Source organism: Dryas octopetala, chromosome 6 (assembly GCF_963921425.1).
Source record: "Dryas octopetala chromosome 6, drDryOcto1.1, whole genome shotgun sequence".
Classification (NCBI taxonomy): Eukaryota; Viridiplantae; Streptophyta; class Magnoliopsida; order Rosales; family Rosaceae; genus Dryas; species Dryas octopetala.
In genome coordinates this window covers 13,503,104-13,520,857 of record NC_141371.1, presented here as the reverse complement: position 1 = coordinate 13,520,857, position 17,754 = coordinate 13,503,104, and the positions used below count along the sequence as shown (strand labels likewise).

The following is a 17,754-nucleotide window of genomic DNA, read 5'->3' as shown; positions in this document are numbered from 1 at the left end:
TCCTCAATTTATAACACCATCTCTCATGTGAGGATCCTCAAAACCTTTTGGTTGTTCTACAAAAACTTCCTCATTCAAGTAACCATTTAAAAACGCTGTTTTGACATCCATTTGATACAATTTGAACCTAAGATGACATGCAATGGCACAAAGCAACCTAACGGACTCAAGTCTAGCAACGGGTGCAAAAGTCTCATCAAAATCAATACCCTCTAATTGAGAGTACCCTTGAGCAACAAGCCTAGCCTTGTTTCTAACTACATTCCCAAATTCATCGGATTTATTTTTGAATATCCATTTGGTTCCAATGACATTTGTGTTGGTTGGTCTCTCTACAAGGGTCCACACTTGGTTCCTCTCAAATTGGTTCAATTCCTCATGCATTGCACTCACCCATTCCTCATGATTGAGTGCTTCTTTGACATTTTTAGGTTCAACAATGGAAACATAACACACATGAGCAAGTTCATTGGCCATTTGTTTTCTAGTCCTAACTGGCTGGTCTAAGGAACCTAGAATTACATCTTCACCATGGTTACACCTCACCCATCTTGGTTTTTCAGATCTGTCACTCAGAGTTTTTTCATTTTGTTCGCTCTCTGACTTGTCAAACTCAACAATTTTTGAGTCATCAGTAGGTTCATCACTACCTGACTTGGACTCTTCTTTAACCAAACTAACCTCTTTCGGATCAGATTGTGGGAACAATCCATCCTTATCTGCAGCCATTTCAATAGATGCATCATGATCATCTATTTTCACATTTATGGATTCCAACATAGAATTTGTTCGCAAATTGAAGACTCTAAAAGCTCTACTGTTGGATGAATAGCCTAAGAACAGACCCTCATCACTCTTGGAATCAAATTTTCCCAAATGTTCTCTATCCCTAAGGATGTAACATGCACTCCCAAACACTCTAAAGTGTGTAACCTTAGGTTTCCTACCCTTCCACAGTTCATAGGGAGTCTTTTTGGTTCCCGGCCTAAGGTAGACTCTATTTATGATGTAACATGCCGTGTTTACCGCCTCAGCCCAGAAATGTTTAGCAAGATTTTTGCTATTCAACATCACTCTAGCCATCTCAATCAAAACCCTATTCTTTCTCTCAACGATTCCATTTTGTTGGGGCGTTATTGGAGCTGAGAATTCATGTTTAATACCCATTTGACAACAAAACTCATCGAATTGAGAGTTTTCAAACTCAGTACCATGGTCTGATCTAATTCTGGACAGGGTTGACAGACTCATCATACCTTCACTTTTCAGCAGTTTCACAATCTTGGCAAAATGATGAAATGTCTCCGACTTGTCCTTAAGAAATGACACCCAAGTGTACCTAGAAAAATCATCTACCATGACTAGAATGTATTTCTTTCCACCTATTGACAAGGTTTGGACCGGACCAACTAAATCCAAGTGAATTAGTTCAAGTGTCCTAGAGGTGCCTATGTCTTTGACTCTTTTGTGTGGTTCTTTGGTTTGTTTCCCCATTTGACATGGACCACAAACAAAAGTTTCGGGCTTTCCTATCTTTGGAAGACCTCTAACAACCTCATGCTTAGACAACTTGTAAAGGTCATGAACATTAATGTGACCAAGTCTTTGATGCCAAAGAGAGCTAGTGTCATCAATAGCTCTATTGCAAGTATTCTCAATTTTTCCAACATTGCCATCAAACACATAGCAATCATCCCTAGACCTAGGGGCATTCAAGATCTCCCTTCCTTGGGAGTCAACAATTCTACATCCACTTTTGGACATACACACTTCACCACCCCATTCATCACAAAGTTGGCTAATACTAAGCAAATTAGAATTTAGCCCATCAACAAATCTTACATTTTTCAATTCGGGTATACCGGGTATGTGTACAACCCCCTTTCCACTCACATATGACTTCTCTCCTCCTCCAAAAGTCACACTACCACCATCATAAGGAGCAAGAGAGGTAAAGACCTCCTTATCTCCCGTCATATGTTTGGAACACCCACTATCTAGGTACCAAATGTTCCTCTTAGTGGCTGAAAAAGCATTCAAGGTTACTAGACATTTAGTGGAGCTCTTCACAACCCATCTTTGATGTGGACTTGGCTTATTTTTGGGAAGTGGGGTGACAAGTAAGGCAATTTTGGTTACCTCCTTGAGTAGATTGTTCACTTGCTCTTGTAGAGAAACATTTCTCTTTGGTTCACTTGATTTCTTTCCTCTAAGTTTGTTGCAATTTGGTCTAATGTGACCCTTGACATGACAATGATGACAAACCGGGACAAACTTTGTTTTTCTAAGTGAAGTAGAACAATCAATTTGTGTGACACTTGATGTGGCTTGACTTGACTTAGAATGAGATGCATTTTGACCAATGTCAATGAAACCTAGACCCTTTTTGACACTATGATCAGATTCTGACTTGACAAAAATGGTCTTTGTGTTGGATACACTAGGACTATTTTCACTAAAACCCAAACCGGTTTTGTCACCATGAAGCTTTCCAATCCTAAGCATCCTATCAACCTTTTCAGCCCCAATGGTGAGCTCAACAATGCTCTCATTTGCTTCATGAACTTCTTTTTCAAGCTTTTCATTCAAAGATTTAAAGTAGATGTTGCTCTCCTTGAGCACTTTGACTTGACTCTCAAAATTTTGTTTCAAGATAGCCACACTTTCTAATTCACTCTCTAATGACTCAATCTTCTCACACAATTTCAATTTAGCATTCTTTAGTTTCTGATTTTCTTCCTTTATGCTAAGAGTTTCGGTGAAAAGTAAGTCATACTTATCACAAAGTGCAGTGTAAGACTCATCATCAGGAACAGATTCTGAGTCAGACCCACCATCTACTTGATCAATCTCCTTGATTGATGCAACAAATGCAACTTCATCACCCTCAACATCGGAAGAAGACTCACAATCATTTGAGTCATCACTCTCACTATCACTCCAAGTGATTTTCATGGCTTTATTCTTACTTGAAGAATGATTCTTTCTATTGTTTGCACATTCAATTGCTATGTGACCTATTCCACCACAAGTGTAACATTTCACATCTCTCTTGGTTGTTCTTCCTTCTTTAAAGTTAGGCTTCCTCTCTTGTTTTCTCTCAAATGAATTCTCTCCTTGAGGTTTGAATTTGAACTCCTTAAAGTTGTTACCACTAGTTCTAGCTTCTCTCCCTTTATTTCTAAGAATTCGTCTAAATCTTTTGACAAAAAGGGCAACCTCATCATCGGACATGGATGATTTTTCACTCAAGTTTTCACTCATCTCTTTGACACTTTGCAAAGCAATATCTTTTGACTTCTTGCTATCCCTTTCATCCATTTCAAGTTCCATCTCAAAGGTTTTAAGCTTTCCTACCAATTTACCAATTTTGAGTTCATCCAAATTTTGGACTTCTTGTATTGCATGCTTCTTAGATTGAAATCTCTTAGGTAGAGATCTAAGAACCTTTTGGACAATGGTAGACTCCTCATAAGGTTTACCTAGGGACATGGCTTCATTTGTGAGGGCTTCCAATCTTTCATAGAACTCGGAAAATGACTCGGACTCTTTCATCCTAATTTCTTCAAATTTGGCATGTACCATTTGAAGCTTAAGTGACCTAACTTGTTTGTCCCCCTCATGAACAACCCTAAGTTTGTTCCAAGCTTACCTAGCCGTGACACAATGTTGTATGTGTGCAAATTGTGAGGAAGATAGTGCAGTGACAATAGCATTTCTAGCCTTCTTGTTGGAGCTAGAGGCCGTGACTTCGGCAAAAGACCATTCGGACCTAGGCTTAGGAGTTTCAATCCCATCAACAGTTCGTGTGGGAGGAATCCACTCAACATTGAGATACTCATATGCCAACTCGTCATAGGCATCAAGAAAAATTTCAAATTTTTCTCTCCAAGCAGCGTAGTTGCTGCCATCAAAGAATGGAGGTGAGTTGCAAGATCCTGCAACGCGATCTCTTTCCATCTAGACACACCTAGAAAACAAACAACACCCTAGGATCTCTCTATTTGCTTTTAGAGTAGCGCTCTGATACCAATTGTAAGTTTAATTTAGGTGATCTATTCACTTAATTAACTTGATTAATTTTACTTTCAGTGATCGGACCCCAAATTTTGGTTTATGTGATTACTCACGAACTAGTCAACCAAACACAACTCAGACAGTCCAGTAACAAAATGTGAAACTCCACATTGACTTCTAAAAACCAAAAATCACTTCAGTAAAACAACACAAATCAAACACACCAAGGATCAAGTGACATCCTATACACTCAGAGGATCCATCACAATAGGCATCCCAGTGTTATCCACAACTACAGTGGTGTGTGTTTTTCTAAACAATTATATAAGGCATATATCAATTTTAATCAAATAGCTCCAGTACAGATTTGTGTTTAAAAGATGAGTGAGTCAGTAATCATAACAACACAAATATGGAAGACAGAAACACACAAGATGTTCACCCAGAAAAACCACAAAGGGTAAAAACTGGGGGTCTATCCAGCTGACCAGGCAATCCACTAAATCAGAAGTTCAATACAAAGGAGGGCAATCAGCACACAAGCTCAATCACTAAGTCCTAGACTAAGTGGCAGCTAGCTTACCCATTTTGTGCAACTTCCATACGCAAGGCAGATGGTCATTCATGAAGAAGGCAGCTCCACTCCAAGCTCATCAACCCATGGCACCAATCCGCACCAAGCTAAGTGGTTTCATCAATGCATGAACATGATATGCAAATGTAGGATTCACAAACAAAGATCAATCTTCTCAAGCTATCGGCATGAAAAGATCAATATTGAATCCTTCAAGTTAAATCTAAAATGAATGTGTTTGAAGAATGTGTGAAGACATTTAAGCACTCAAACCCATATGGAATTTCAGATTTAACAAAAACAATTTCAGAAAATCTCTTTGTGATTTATCAAGATTTAAAAACCATTTTCTGAAAATTTATGAAGATAAGCACTTCACATGGAAAAATACCCAGGCGTGAGAAATCAAGAATCACGCTCAAAATGGCTCATCGACGCCCACACCAGATCTGGACAGCCAGCCCACTTATCCCCGTACACACCCACGCAAGGGGCATGTTCGCCCATGCCACGTGGAAGCCAATCAATGGCTGTCCACAAGAGACGGATTAAGGGCATATTCCCTTTGTCCTAGAGGGGTATCCTAGTATTTACTAAGGATAGAAAAAATCAGCTGTCAAAAGGAATTTTGCATTTAAAAATCAGAATGTAGAAGATGATGAATAGTGTGTGTGTGAATGGGAAAGAGGAAATCAGATCTGAATGCTACAGTGGAAAAAACAAGTCTTGTGCAATGCACATGCATGTCTAATACTAAACAGAATATGGGCTTTCAAAGAATTGGGGTTAAAAAGCAAAACCCGAAATGACCCACTGTAGCAACTGTGACTTAAGTGACAGTTACAGTACGTGAAAAACAGTGTTCATTATGATCAGTGAATGACTAGTCAAATAGACAGAAATCTGTTAATTTCATGAAATGAATGAAGTGCAGTATACCTTGTGACTTGTTCATTCATGACTTCTTCAAAGCAGCAGGTCTTGTCCTAAATCTAGCCTAGAGCTTGTGAGTGAATAAATACAAATTAATACAATTGTTTTGACAAGGAAAATAGCCAACATTAACAAATCCTAGAAACTAACAAGTATGCTTCACCAATGTCGTGCTTGGACTTGGAGGAGTGGGGCATTAGTCCATGGATTATATGTGTTCCTTGTTTGTTTGAAAGAGCCTACTTAAGGACAATTTTCTTTTCTTTATGTTTTTCTAAGCAGATAACATACGGTAGATGAAAAAGAAAAATTAGAGATTGCAGAACAAAGCAAAGATGAGAATTACTAGTAATCCTCGTGATGAGTTCGTGGCAAGGATGGATATGAGTATATGACATTATCCATTTTGTTTCGTCTCATTCAGCGACTATATATTTTAATCAATCAAATGGTTTGTTCAATTACATTATGATTAAGAATTAATAGTTTAATTCAAAAGAATCAGTGGTCATGATTTATTTTGTACATTAGTGTTGTGCACCATGATCATCTACAATCTACAACTTTAGAATTAATGTTGATACACAACTCTAAGTCATGTGTAGGAGTTGACGAATATAAGACGTACCCTACACATCTTTATTTAATAATGTGAGACTTTTCTTTAGTGCCAACTGTTATTGCATTTCGAAAATCAATTGATAATTTTTTTTATGACATTATTTATTGACAATTGATTATTTTTCATATAAAATTTTCTTGACATCCTTTTCCTGAAACTTTTTTATGACATCTTCACCAATTATTTAGTTTTTCATAAAATCTAAGGGAATCGGCTAAAATTTTTATGAAAGTTGGTATGTGTAAAAAATTCATCTAAATCCATTCAAATCTATTAAAATTTTTCACTTAATGAAATCTATGACTTTTTTAAGACACCTAGATTTCATTGGAATCTATTAAAATCTGAATTGGAGACACCTTGATTTCTTTGGATTCCAATAAAATCTGAGTTGAGGATACCTAGATTTCATTGGACATTTAAAATCGAATGAAATCAGAGTTGAAGACACCCCCTAAAGCTCCCCATTTTAAAATGTACGTACGTAATTGATGTTTCAAGTTTAGAGTTTAAAATTTATTTTCCTTTCTAATGAAGGAAAAGAGCTAGAAATGCCTGAATCATTCATAATTATCTTTTAAAAAAAATAAATAATTAATTAAAACTACATAATATTAGACAAAATAAACTCAAAAAGAAAAAGAGACTTATTATTTGCACACCTTTTTTTTTTCTTTTTGCACACCCTTTTCACATTTTTTCTCATTTCACACCCTCACACTTCTCTCACAATTAAATTTTCTCAAATACACACCCCTCCCAATTACCATAATACCCCTATTTTATACATTTCACAAAATTTCTCACCACACCCCATCAACTCAGACAAAAAAAAAAATAAATAAATAAACACCCCTTCACCAACCCACCCAGCCCTCCCCTTCCCTCTCCGGACAACCTCTGACCAAAAAATTAAAAACACCCAATCCCCCCTCACCGGATCACCTCACCTCCATCCCTCTCTCTCTCTCTCTCTCTCTCTCTCTCTCTCTCTCTCTCTCTCTCTCTCTCTCTCTCTCTCTCTCTCTCTCTCTCTCTCTCCTTCTCGCATGCAGCACCACCCTCCTTCCTCTCTCTCTCTCTCCTCCCTGCATGCAGCACCAGCCACCCTCCTCGATCCCTCTCTCTCCTCCCCGCATGCAGCACCACCTCCCTCCCTCCCTCCCCCCATTTCACCCGACCCACCCAGCCCATCTCCCCCTCACCCGACCACCTCATTCCCTCCCGCACCCTCCCTGCACCACCTTCCTCCCTCTCTCTTTCTCTCTTTTCCCCGGCAGCACCACCTCCTCGTCACAGGCCATTCAGAACTGGTCGGCCGAAACAGTTAGTTTCGGTTCAGTAATCATCCGCCGAACGTTTCCTGGTTGTTCGGTGGCTGTCTGCCGAACGAAGCTAACCGTTTTGGCGGACCAGTTCCAAATGGCTGTGACGGGGAGGTGGTGCGGGGGAAGAAGGAGAAAGAGAGAGGGAGGAGGGTGGTGCGGGGAGGGTGCGGGAGGGAAGGAGGTGGTCAGGTGAGGAGGGGAGGGGCTGGGTGGGTCGAGTGAAATGGGGGGAGGGAGTGAGGTGGTGCTGCATGCGAGGAGGAGAGAGAGGGATCGAGGAGGGTGGCCGGTGCTGCATGCAGGGATGAGAGAGAGGGAGGGGCAGGGTGGGTCCGGTGAAACGGGGGGAGAGAGGGAGGTGGTCCGGTGAGGGAGGGGGATGGAGGAAGGTGTGGGTCGGGTAGAGGTGGTGTGGTGTGGTGTGTGTGTGTGTGCGTGTGTTTTTTTTTTTTTTCTTTTGTCTAAGTTGATAGGTGTGTAAAAGTTGTCCTTTAATGTCTTTTTCTTTTGTGTTAATTAGGTAAATTTACAAATTAAATTGTAGGGGTGTGCAAAAAGAAAGAAAAAAGGTGTGCAAATAACAGCTCTCAAGAAAAATAATCAGCAGAAACTCAAACACACTAGTGTTGTTTTCTTTTTTCTTTTTTATCTACAGAAGTGGGCCCACATTTGATTGAGTTAAAGAGAAGTGGTGCAAGTATGACATGCGGGAGGCCACGTATATATAGGCGTCAGTGGCATTGCTCTGTTCATAACTGGCTTGTGTTCTGGACAAGCAAGAGAAGCATGATGAGGACAAAGCTGTTGTTGGCAGCAACAATGGGTGCTCTCCTCTCAACTCTGCTTACTCTCAACGCCATCAAGTTTTGTTCTCACCATGCAGGAGATGAAGCACAAAAGCTGCTCTCCAATTATGACAACAAGTTTGGGCAGCAGTAGGGCCGGTCCGAGAATTTAGGTGGCCCTAGGCGAAAAAAAAAAAAAATTTGAGGCCCTTTGCCCATTTAATAATTAAAATTAATTGACCCAAAAATTAGGGTTAAATACAAAAATGGTCCACAAACTTTACAGTGAATCTCAATTTAGTCCATTAACTATAAAAAGTGTCAGTTTGGTCCACGAACTTTTCAAGTTGTATCAAAGCAGTACAAACATTAACTTCTATAAAAAAAAATTTAACGAAAAGTGATCATGTGCACAGCAAGTGACCACATTTTCAGAGGTATTTCAGTCCGTTCATCACATTTTTATGTGACCAATTCCGTTAATTTTTGGATGAAAGTTAGCATTTGTACTGCTTTGGTACAAATTGAAAAATTTGTGGACCAAATTGACACTTTTTATAATTAGTGGACCAAATTGAGATTCACTGTAAAGTTCGTAGACCATTTTTGTATTTAACCCCAAAAATTAATAAGCAATTTCTAACTTGATAACCATCAATTTAGTAAGAGAAATTAAAAAATAGAACTAATTTGAATTAATTGAGAATCTTTAAGTACACAAAAGCTGGAGTCAATTTTAAAGATAACTAATACATGTAACAAGCTTCTTGGCAATCTATATTCCAAATTCTCTGCTAACAAACCTTTGCTACCAAATTAGAGAGCTTCCTTACTTCTCGATATTAATTAAAGGAGGCAAAGTGTAAAGCAAAGAGAAGAGGAATAGTCGAATGGATGAATGAGGCCCTGGACTATGAGACTATTAGAGAGTGATGAAGAGAAATATTCGACAAGGAATAGTTAGAAAAGAGGTAGAGGATTAGAGGAATAGTCGAATGGATGGAGGAGGCCTAAACTAAAAGTAAAAATAGTAAAAAAGATATATATATATATATATATATAGGCTCCTTCTGTTGAGGTATACCTCAACTTATTTATGTTGAGGTATGACCTTGTTGGGGCCCACACGAGTCGTTTTGTGTCGATCCGAACCATTCAATTTTTACATCTTCATTGATAGATCATCCTTGCAAAAAATTAGTCAAATCGGAAATCATTTGCTTATCTAACTTTAATAAAACAAATGGACGGTTTCATCGAAAATATTTGGTTCGTCCATTTATTTGATCAAAGTTAGATAGGTAAATGATTTCCGATTTGGCTAATTTTTTGCAGGGATGATCTATCAATGGAGATGTAAAAATTGAACGGTTCGGATCAACACAAAACGACTCGTATGGGCCCTAACAGGGTATACCTCAACATAAATAAGTTGAGGTATACCTCAACAGAAGGAGCCTGTATATATATATATATATATATTTTTTTTTTTTTAAGAAACCCAACTTAGAAGTAAGAGGCCCTTTGGTGGGTGGGCCCTAGGCGGTCGCCCAGCTCGCCTGCCCTCAGGGCCGGCCTTGGGCAGCAGCTTGAAGCAGGTGTTCAAATGTTGGGTAGTGGTGGTGTTGGCCCTGAGAGCTTTGCCTTTGATCCTCTTGGTGGAGGTCCCTATACTGGAGTCTCAGATGGCAGGATACTCAAATGGCAACAACACAAACACCAATGGATCAATTTCGCTCTAACTTCTCCAAACAGGTATCAATTTATACTCATATATATCCTTCATTTTTAATTATAGCTTCCTTTTTTCCTTTTTTTTTTTTTGTTCCTCTTTTAAAATTTTTAATCAGACATATAGTAATTTATAAACAGAAATTAGTCATTAAGAAAAATACAAAAAATATATATCATAAAATACATGTCAAATTGTAAAAAATAGACCAAATTATACCTCATGTCCTTGTAAAAAATAGACCAAATTGTAAAAAATTGAAAGCTGGTAGTCTACTTTAGTTTGGATTAATTACATTTTGTCAATAAGGTAATTTCATCTTTACGCAATTTTTGCTTTCAACCCTTTTTCTTTTTTGTCAAGTTAAATGAATATTTTTCAAGATTTTCAATGCCCAACACAAAACCCAAACTGCTTCCTACATTTTCTATGTAAAGAAGTGACATATTATCACAGAATTTTTTCATTTAAAACATGGAGTCTGAAGAAAATACAAGGTTATACTCGAGAATATCCACCAAGTGTAAACTAAACTTACATATTAACTTTTCAGGGATATCTTTGTTCCATTCGAAGGAAGAACCATACCAGGTCAAGCCTCATACCAGGTCCTCGCATACCCATAAGCACTGTGAACCACTTGGACCATAAAACCTCTACCAACACAACAAACTATCATTGCACCAACACCACCACCACCACAATCAACCAACCTGCAACAACTATCACACCAACAAACTTTCACACCCAGCTCTAAAGACCAGAAGAATCTACATGATAAGAGACATAAATTTCACATAACATAGACACCGACATCTATCGTTGTTAAAAGTGCAGTAGTTTCAAAGTTTATTGTGATAAAGAGGAGGATCTGAAAAAACTTTGAATTTTCAAAGATGCAAATCAACTCATGTTATCAATGCCAACAAAGCAGGATCTACATTATCCTTAGACAATAAATCAACTATCAATTCCAACGTTGATGCATCTGCGGAGAAACCCCTTTCCACCATTTCTTGAATAAGTCCCGTCGCCCTTAATGCCTCATTGTTATTTACAACCCCTTGGATAATTGTGTTATACGAGCAACCATTTGGAGAACAGCCTTTCCCTTTCATTTGTGCAAGCAACTTCTCTGCTTCATTTATTAGGCCCCTCTTACAAAATCCACTAATCATTATATTATATGTCCACACATCAGGTTCAAATCCCTTTGATGATAAACTGCAAAAGAGATCCCTTGCAGATTCAAGTTTTCCAACTTTGCACAAACCTTCAATTAGAATATTGTAAATCACAATATTCATATCCAACTTCTTGCCTTCTATCTCTCTAAACAATTCTATTGCCATAGAAAGTCGTTGGTTTTTACAAAGGCCATCCAGTAAAACAGCATAAGTTCGGACATTTGGAAGTTGGCCACAAGCTTGCATCTTAGAGAGCAAGTTTTGAGCATCTTGTGTTCTCCCCACTTCGCAAAAACCATCCATAAGAGTGTTATAAGTAATGGTATCTGGAACCACTCCTGTACGAGACATTTCTTCAAAAAGCATCAAGGCCTCTTCCATGTTTTTATGCTTGCAATATCCATTTATTAATATGTTATAACTATGAGCATTAACAATGGCATCCTTGCTACGCATTAGATCAAAAACTTTTTTTGCTTCCTTCAACTCTCCTTGCAAACAATAACCATCCATAAGTGAATTGTATGTAACCGTATCAGGTTCAATATCTCTTTGAATCATAATTTCAACCACACTTTTTGCTTCCACAATTTTCCCTTCCTTACAAAGTATATCTACTAAGACACTGAAGGTGTGAACATTTGGAAAGATTTTTTTACTCACCATTTCCTTCAACAATCTCGTAGCTTCTTCCCACTTGCCTAATTTGCAAACTCCATCAATCAAAGAGGTGTATGTAACAACATCTGGGACAATACCGGTACTAATCATTTCTGAGAAGAGATTCAATGCATCAGCAACTAGTGTGTCTTTACAAAGACTGTCAATGATGGTGTTAAAGACAACTACGTCAGGTTTACAGCCTTCTTGTTCCATCTTCCTAAGCAATTGAATAGCCGCACCATTATTACCCTTTTTGCAAAAGGAGTTTATTAATGTACCAAATGTGACCACATTGGGCTTACAACCTCCCTCCACCATATTTCTGTACAGTCCTGCAGCCTCAGCAACTCTATCTTCGAGAAGAAAGCCCCTGATTAGAGTGGTGAAGGTTGCAACATTTGGTTCAAAGCCAAATTTGAAGAATTTTCCCAAGACAGATAAGCTATAGCCCATTTGTTTCAAATGACAAAAACAATTGATGACAATAGTAAGAGTATAAATATCAGGTGCAATTCCCAACAGACACATTTGTTTATGCAAAGAGATGACTGCCGAATAATGTTTCAATTTGGCAAGTTGACCCATAATTTGATTGAAACGGACAACCGAAGGCAGAGGACGCATTTGAAGCATGGTATTGAACAAATTGAAAGCATCGTGGAGATTAGTGGGTTTGGGTTGGGGGTTTGTAGATTTTGTTGGGTTTGAGGATTGAGAATGAAACAAGGCAAAGTAATTGTTGAAGAAAAGAATACCTCTGTGAAGACAAGGCAAAGGAATACCTCTGTGTCTGTTGCAAGAAGAAGAAGCACTTCTCCACATCGTCGTCTTCAGCATCTCGGAGCCCCCAAATACTCTGTTCAGATAGCGAGAGGGTTTTGTTTGAGATGAAATCGGCTGTCCCAAATACTCTGTTCCCAATGTCATCTCTTAATATTTTGACATTTGTCCGCCACTAACATTTGTCCACAAACTTAATATAAGCCAAACGCTATTAACTTCTTTTTTAATTTTTTGTTACATAAACAGATAAACTTCTATTTAGAAAATAATTATAAAATACCATCCTGTTATTTCTGTCATCTCTCTTCAATGTCGATTTGTTTTTTTGTTTTTCTTTTTAATTTTGATCCAATTTATACTGTTGTTTTGTTTAATTTGGATCTAATAATGTACTCACTTTTTTTTTGCCCGCTTATTATGATATGTTGATTTGGTGTTACAATTAAAGACTAGCAGGTCCATAATTCCATTAGACTGACATTCCATTCTATATCAGTGATCTATCCAATACTAAATACTCACTTTTCTTTTGAACATACACACTCTCACTTTCAAAAAATATACTAATTAACTAATTACTTGCAAAACGGGTTTTATAAAGCTTAACATAATCATCCTCGAAAAGGAGGTGCTCACACGCCTGGGGAGGTTTATCAAGCAAGGTCAAACCCAAATTAATAGAAGCTAAACACTCTTAACTATTTTTTCGTTACATAACTTCTATTTAGAAAATGATAAAGATATAGCTATAGTATAGTATATTGATATGCCATTGTACAGGCTCTTAGCAACGGAGCCATTACTATTCTTCTTATTCTATGTCTACATTTATAGCATTGTTTGTCCTTTCTATTAGGCATATTGGTCATAGGTTTAGGGAACTGGATCCCCTACCTTGCTCCTCTGCAAGGCTGGTATCAATCTCCGCAAGGCTGGTATCAATATATCGGTTATACAAAATAATTTCTTACATTAGCCCAAGGAATAAAATTTTGGGTTTCGAGGAAATTTCGATGGAAATTTCGATATCAATCTCTGCAAGGCTGGTTCAATATATCGGTTATACAGAATAATTTCTCACATTAGCCCAAGGAATAAAATTTTGGGTTTCGAAGAAATTTCGATAGAAATTTCGACGGAAATTTCGATAGAAATTTCGACGGAAATTTCGAAGATTTTTAAATTTCAACAAAAATTCGACAGAAACGACGGAAATTGCTATCAAAATACGGAAATTTTGAATGAAACTTTACCATATGTTTATTTAACATATTATCTACTACATTGATAAAAAATATTGAAGAAACCAAATTATATGATAAGTTCCATGTGATATGTGATGAATATAATGGACGCTGGAAGCAAATACTGTTAAATAAAATTAGTACAATGAATAAATGAAATTAATATACTCATATTTTATAATTCATACACTAAATCCTATATATTATATATACTCTAATACTCTTTATTCTTTATAATCTACACACTAAGATATTAGGGTTTAGGCCCTTTAAAGTATTTTTAATTATTTTTATATATAAATGTATTAGGGTTTAGAGTTTAAAACAACTAAACGAAATTCTAAATTTTTTTTTTCTTTCCAATTGCCCAAAGGCCCCAAATCCCAATTAACAATAAACTTTTTTTTTTCTTTTTCTTTTCTTTTTTTTTTTCTTCTCTTTTTCTTCTTTTTCCTTCCTATCTCTTTTCTTTCTTCCTTTCTAGTTTCTTCCCGTAACTTCTTCAGTTCCTCTTTTCTTTTTCTTTTTCTTTTTTTCTTCTCTTTCCTCCTTTTCTCTTTTATTTCTTCCTTTCTTCCCTTCTTCCCGTAACTTCCTCTTTCCTAGTCTAAGACGCCACTGCAGAGAGACACACCAGACCTCATCTCTTTCCTCCTTCCTTTCCCTCATCTCTTCTCTCTCCAAGATCTTTTCTCCTTCTTCTCTCTCCTCCCTGCCCAATCACCCTTTGATCTCTCTTTAATCTGGCTCGGGCGACGTTGTCTCTCTTCGATCTGCCTCCGGCGACGTCGTTGCCATTTGATCTGCTGCCTCCGGCGATGGCTGGCGACGAGGGCAGCTCGCCTCGCCGAGGGTTAGGCTGGGTATTTGAGCGAAATTTCGCTCAAATTCAAAAAAAGTTGCTGTAAGGGCATTCGAAATTTAGAATATTTCGCCAAAATTTTCCGAAATTTAGTCGAATAGGTGTTAAAATTTCGGAACCCCTGAAAAACGAAATTTTCGACGAAATTTCGCTGAAAATTTCGAAATTTAAACCCTTGCATTAGCCTCATTTTCTTGTAGTGTCTAAATTTAAAATGCTATACAATAAAACTAAACTTCATTTCCTTTTAACTCTCATATATACAGGCTCCTTTCATTAAGGTATACCTTAACTTATTTATATTGAGATATGACCTTGTTGGGGCCACACGAGTCGTTTTGTATCGATACAAACCGTTCATTTTTTACATATTCATTGATTAGATCATTCTTGCAAAAAATTAGTCAAATCGGAAATCATTTGCCTATCCAACTTTGATAAAACAAATGAATGGTTTTATCGAAAATATTTGGTTCGTCCATTTATTTGATCAAAGTTAGATAGGCAAATGATTTTCGATTTGGTTAATTTTTTACAAGGATGATCTATTAATGAAGATGGAAAAAATGAACGGTTTAGATCGACACAAAACGAAATAAGTTGAGATATACCTCAACATAAATAAGTTTAGATATACCTCAATAGAAGAGTCTGCTCCTATATATTGTTATCAACCAAAAGGAAAATGTCTCATATATTGTTGATGGCCCAATACAACTATTAGCTTTTCAGTAATTGAGATAAAAAGGTCCAAAACACTATGCATAAGTTAGGCGTATAGTAGAGGGATTTGAATTTTTTGTTGCGTTTGTTTTCCTTGTGTTATTTGACTTATTTCTAACTAATGTAGTGTAGATTTAAGGATTGCAAATACATATCTAGTTGTAATCTGACAAATTCAAAATGGACTCGTTATGAATTTTTTCTCTTTTTCCTCACACTGTCACACACCCTTGAATCCATGTACAAATAGAGGTGGTCCACCTATAAACAAAATCTTTTTTTTATTATCAAAATAAAGTAGAGCAAAGGTAACCAACTAATTATTAATCTTATAATATTAACTTTCCCGGTATTTCGAACCACAATTTCTTTTGAAAAAAAAAAAAAGACAAAGTAGATTAAAAGATGTCACACGGTATAATCAATCTCCGACTTTTAACCTTTCTCTGTTTGTTTTTTCATATATTGGCATGTTCATTTTGGCTCTACTAGGTAATTGGGTGAGCACACAATGTCTTGGTGCATGTATTTTATAATCTACAAAGCTTTTTAATTAAGGCAATGCTTTGATTTTACCCATCACTCAAACTTGTCCATTACAATGCAGACATTGCAATGGCATCAACTAGGATGTCCTTATGACAACCTCTAGGCCATCAATGAGAATCCAAATAGAAAGGTAATTTATATGTTATATTTTCTTGTTACATAATTGGTTTGAATCATATAACAAAACAAGCATCTTTCTAATTAATTATTTGAATTCACGGTCTAATAGTATAACATGTTAAACTATTTAAATAATACGAGAACATATACATTAATTTTTTTAGTGTAATATGATGAAACAGATCATTTAAATACCTAACATTGTTCTTTTTACTTGTGGTTGTAAATAGTTTATCGAGATTGCATGGTGGTAGGCTTGCTACATAAAGTCATAAAGGTCTTAGAGTTGGACGGGGACTTACTTTTTGTTATATAATATAGATACCGCAATAGCAAATATTATCTTTATGTATTGATAAATTTTTAAATTATGTCAATTTTGAATCTTTATTCTTTAAAGACACTTAACACGTTTGAAATTTTATAAATATAACTCTCAATTCTCAATTCTCAAATCTCAAATAGTGCTCGAATTCTCTCTAAGATGTGCTTCAACCTTGTCGAATTCTGTTCAAGGGAGTTTATGTAAGAATTATTTATGGACAAATCTAGTTTACTTAGGAAACAAAACAACTCATCATGTTTAAGAACAAAGGAATTGAGCTCTCCATGGTCTATCCGGATTCACCCCATATGACAGCTATGTTAATAAGTTTTAAGGGATGAGGGACTTATAGAAGTTGTAGGACTCCACCTAGATATGAACTAGGACTCTTAACCTTAGAGAAGCAGGATTGTATCTCGGCACAAAGTCTACTATGGGAAGGACTTGCCGAAACAACCTCTATACAATAGAGCTAGTCCCTGCTCTCATACACACTGCAGAATATTGAGCCCCATAGAATCAATTACTTCAAGTTGTAGAGAGAGTAGAAGGCTAGCTTGTTGATTCCACCATGTCTTCCTCATCTAATGGTAAGTTTGGACTTGCAGGTAGTGATGATTTTCGTGTTCTTATACATGTATGTCTCAAGTATATATAACTGGATGTTTTATATATAGTTTACAGTTTAACATTACCCGAGGAAAGTCTTCTTGCACTACTCTAGAAGTGTTCAAGCAATTTTGGTGCCTCTTCTTAGAATTAGTTGATTGATCTCTGCCAAGACTGCCATGCACAAAAGACATACAAGCAAACAACAAATGCGGTAAGCCTGTTATAATTAAGGATCAATGCAAACTTCTAAGTGACATATAGCTTCCCCTCCATACCATACAATAGAGTGTTAAGAAATTATCTAATCTTTTTGAGAACAGCTGGACCCTTGCTCACATTTGACATGACTCAGATGACCAAATGAAGGAGTGAGTCATAGGACCAGGCGGGTCCTCGGTCTGCATGATTCTCCATCATAACAAAGTCCTTGTTTTACCAAGCAAAGCAGTGTCACACATTTTAAATTGTAGCAAAAAGATGTAGAAAAAAGGCCACAAGGTTTAGAAAGTGTGGGTGTGGCACTGTGGCCCCATAAAATTATCAGAAATTGAGGTGGAGAAGGTCTAGAAGACTATGTCCACAAGCTTGGTTGCCCAAGCCCAATGATCTAATTTCAGTCACACTCCTCAATAACACTGTCTGGTTATGTCTCTTTCCTAGTTTTCAACCATCAAATTCATGTGTCATTTTCACCC

At 37.0% G+C, this 17,754-nt stretch overlaps 1 protein-coding gene across 1 annotated transcript; it reads right to left on the bottom strand.

Moving 5' to 3' along the window:
• Window positions 1–10,444: 10,444 nt before the first annotated feature.
• On the bottom strand, window positions 10,445–12,643 carry LOC147282582 (uncharacterized). The gene has a single exon (XM_086246821.1). It carries the CDS (start codon window positions 12,472–12,474, stop codon window positions 10,900–10,902), a length of 1,575 nt encoding a protein of 524 aa, XP_086102947.1. The 5' UTR covers window positions 12,475–12,643; the 3' UTR covers window positions 10,445–10,899.
• Window positions 12,644–17,754: the final 5,111 nt, after the last annotated feature.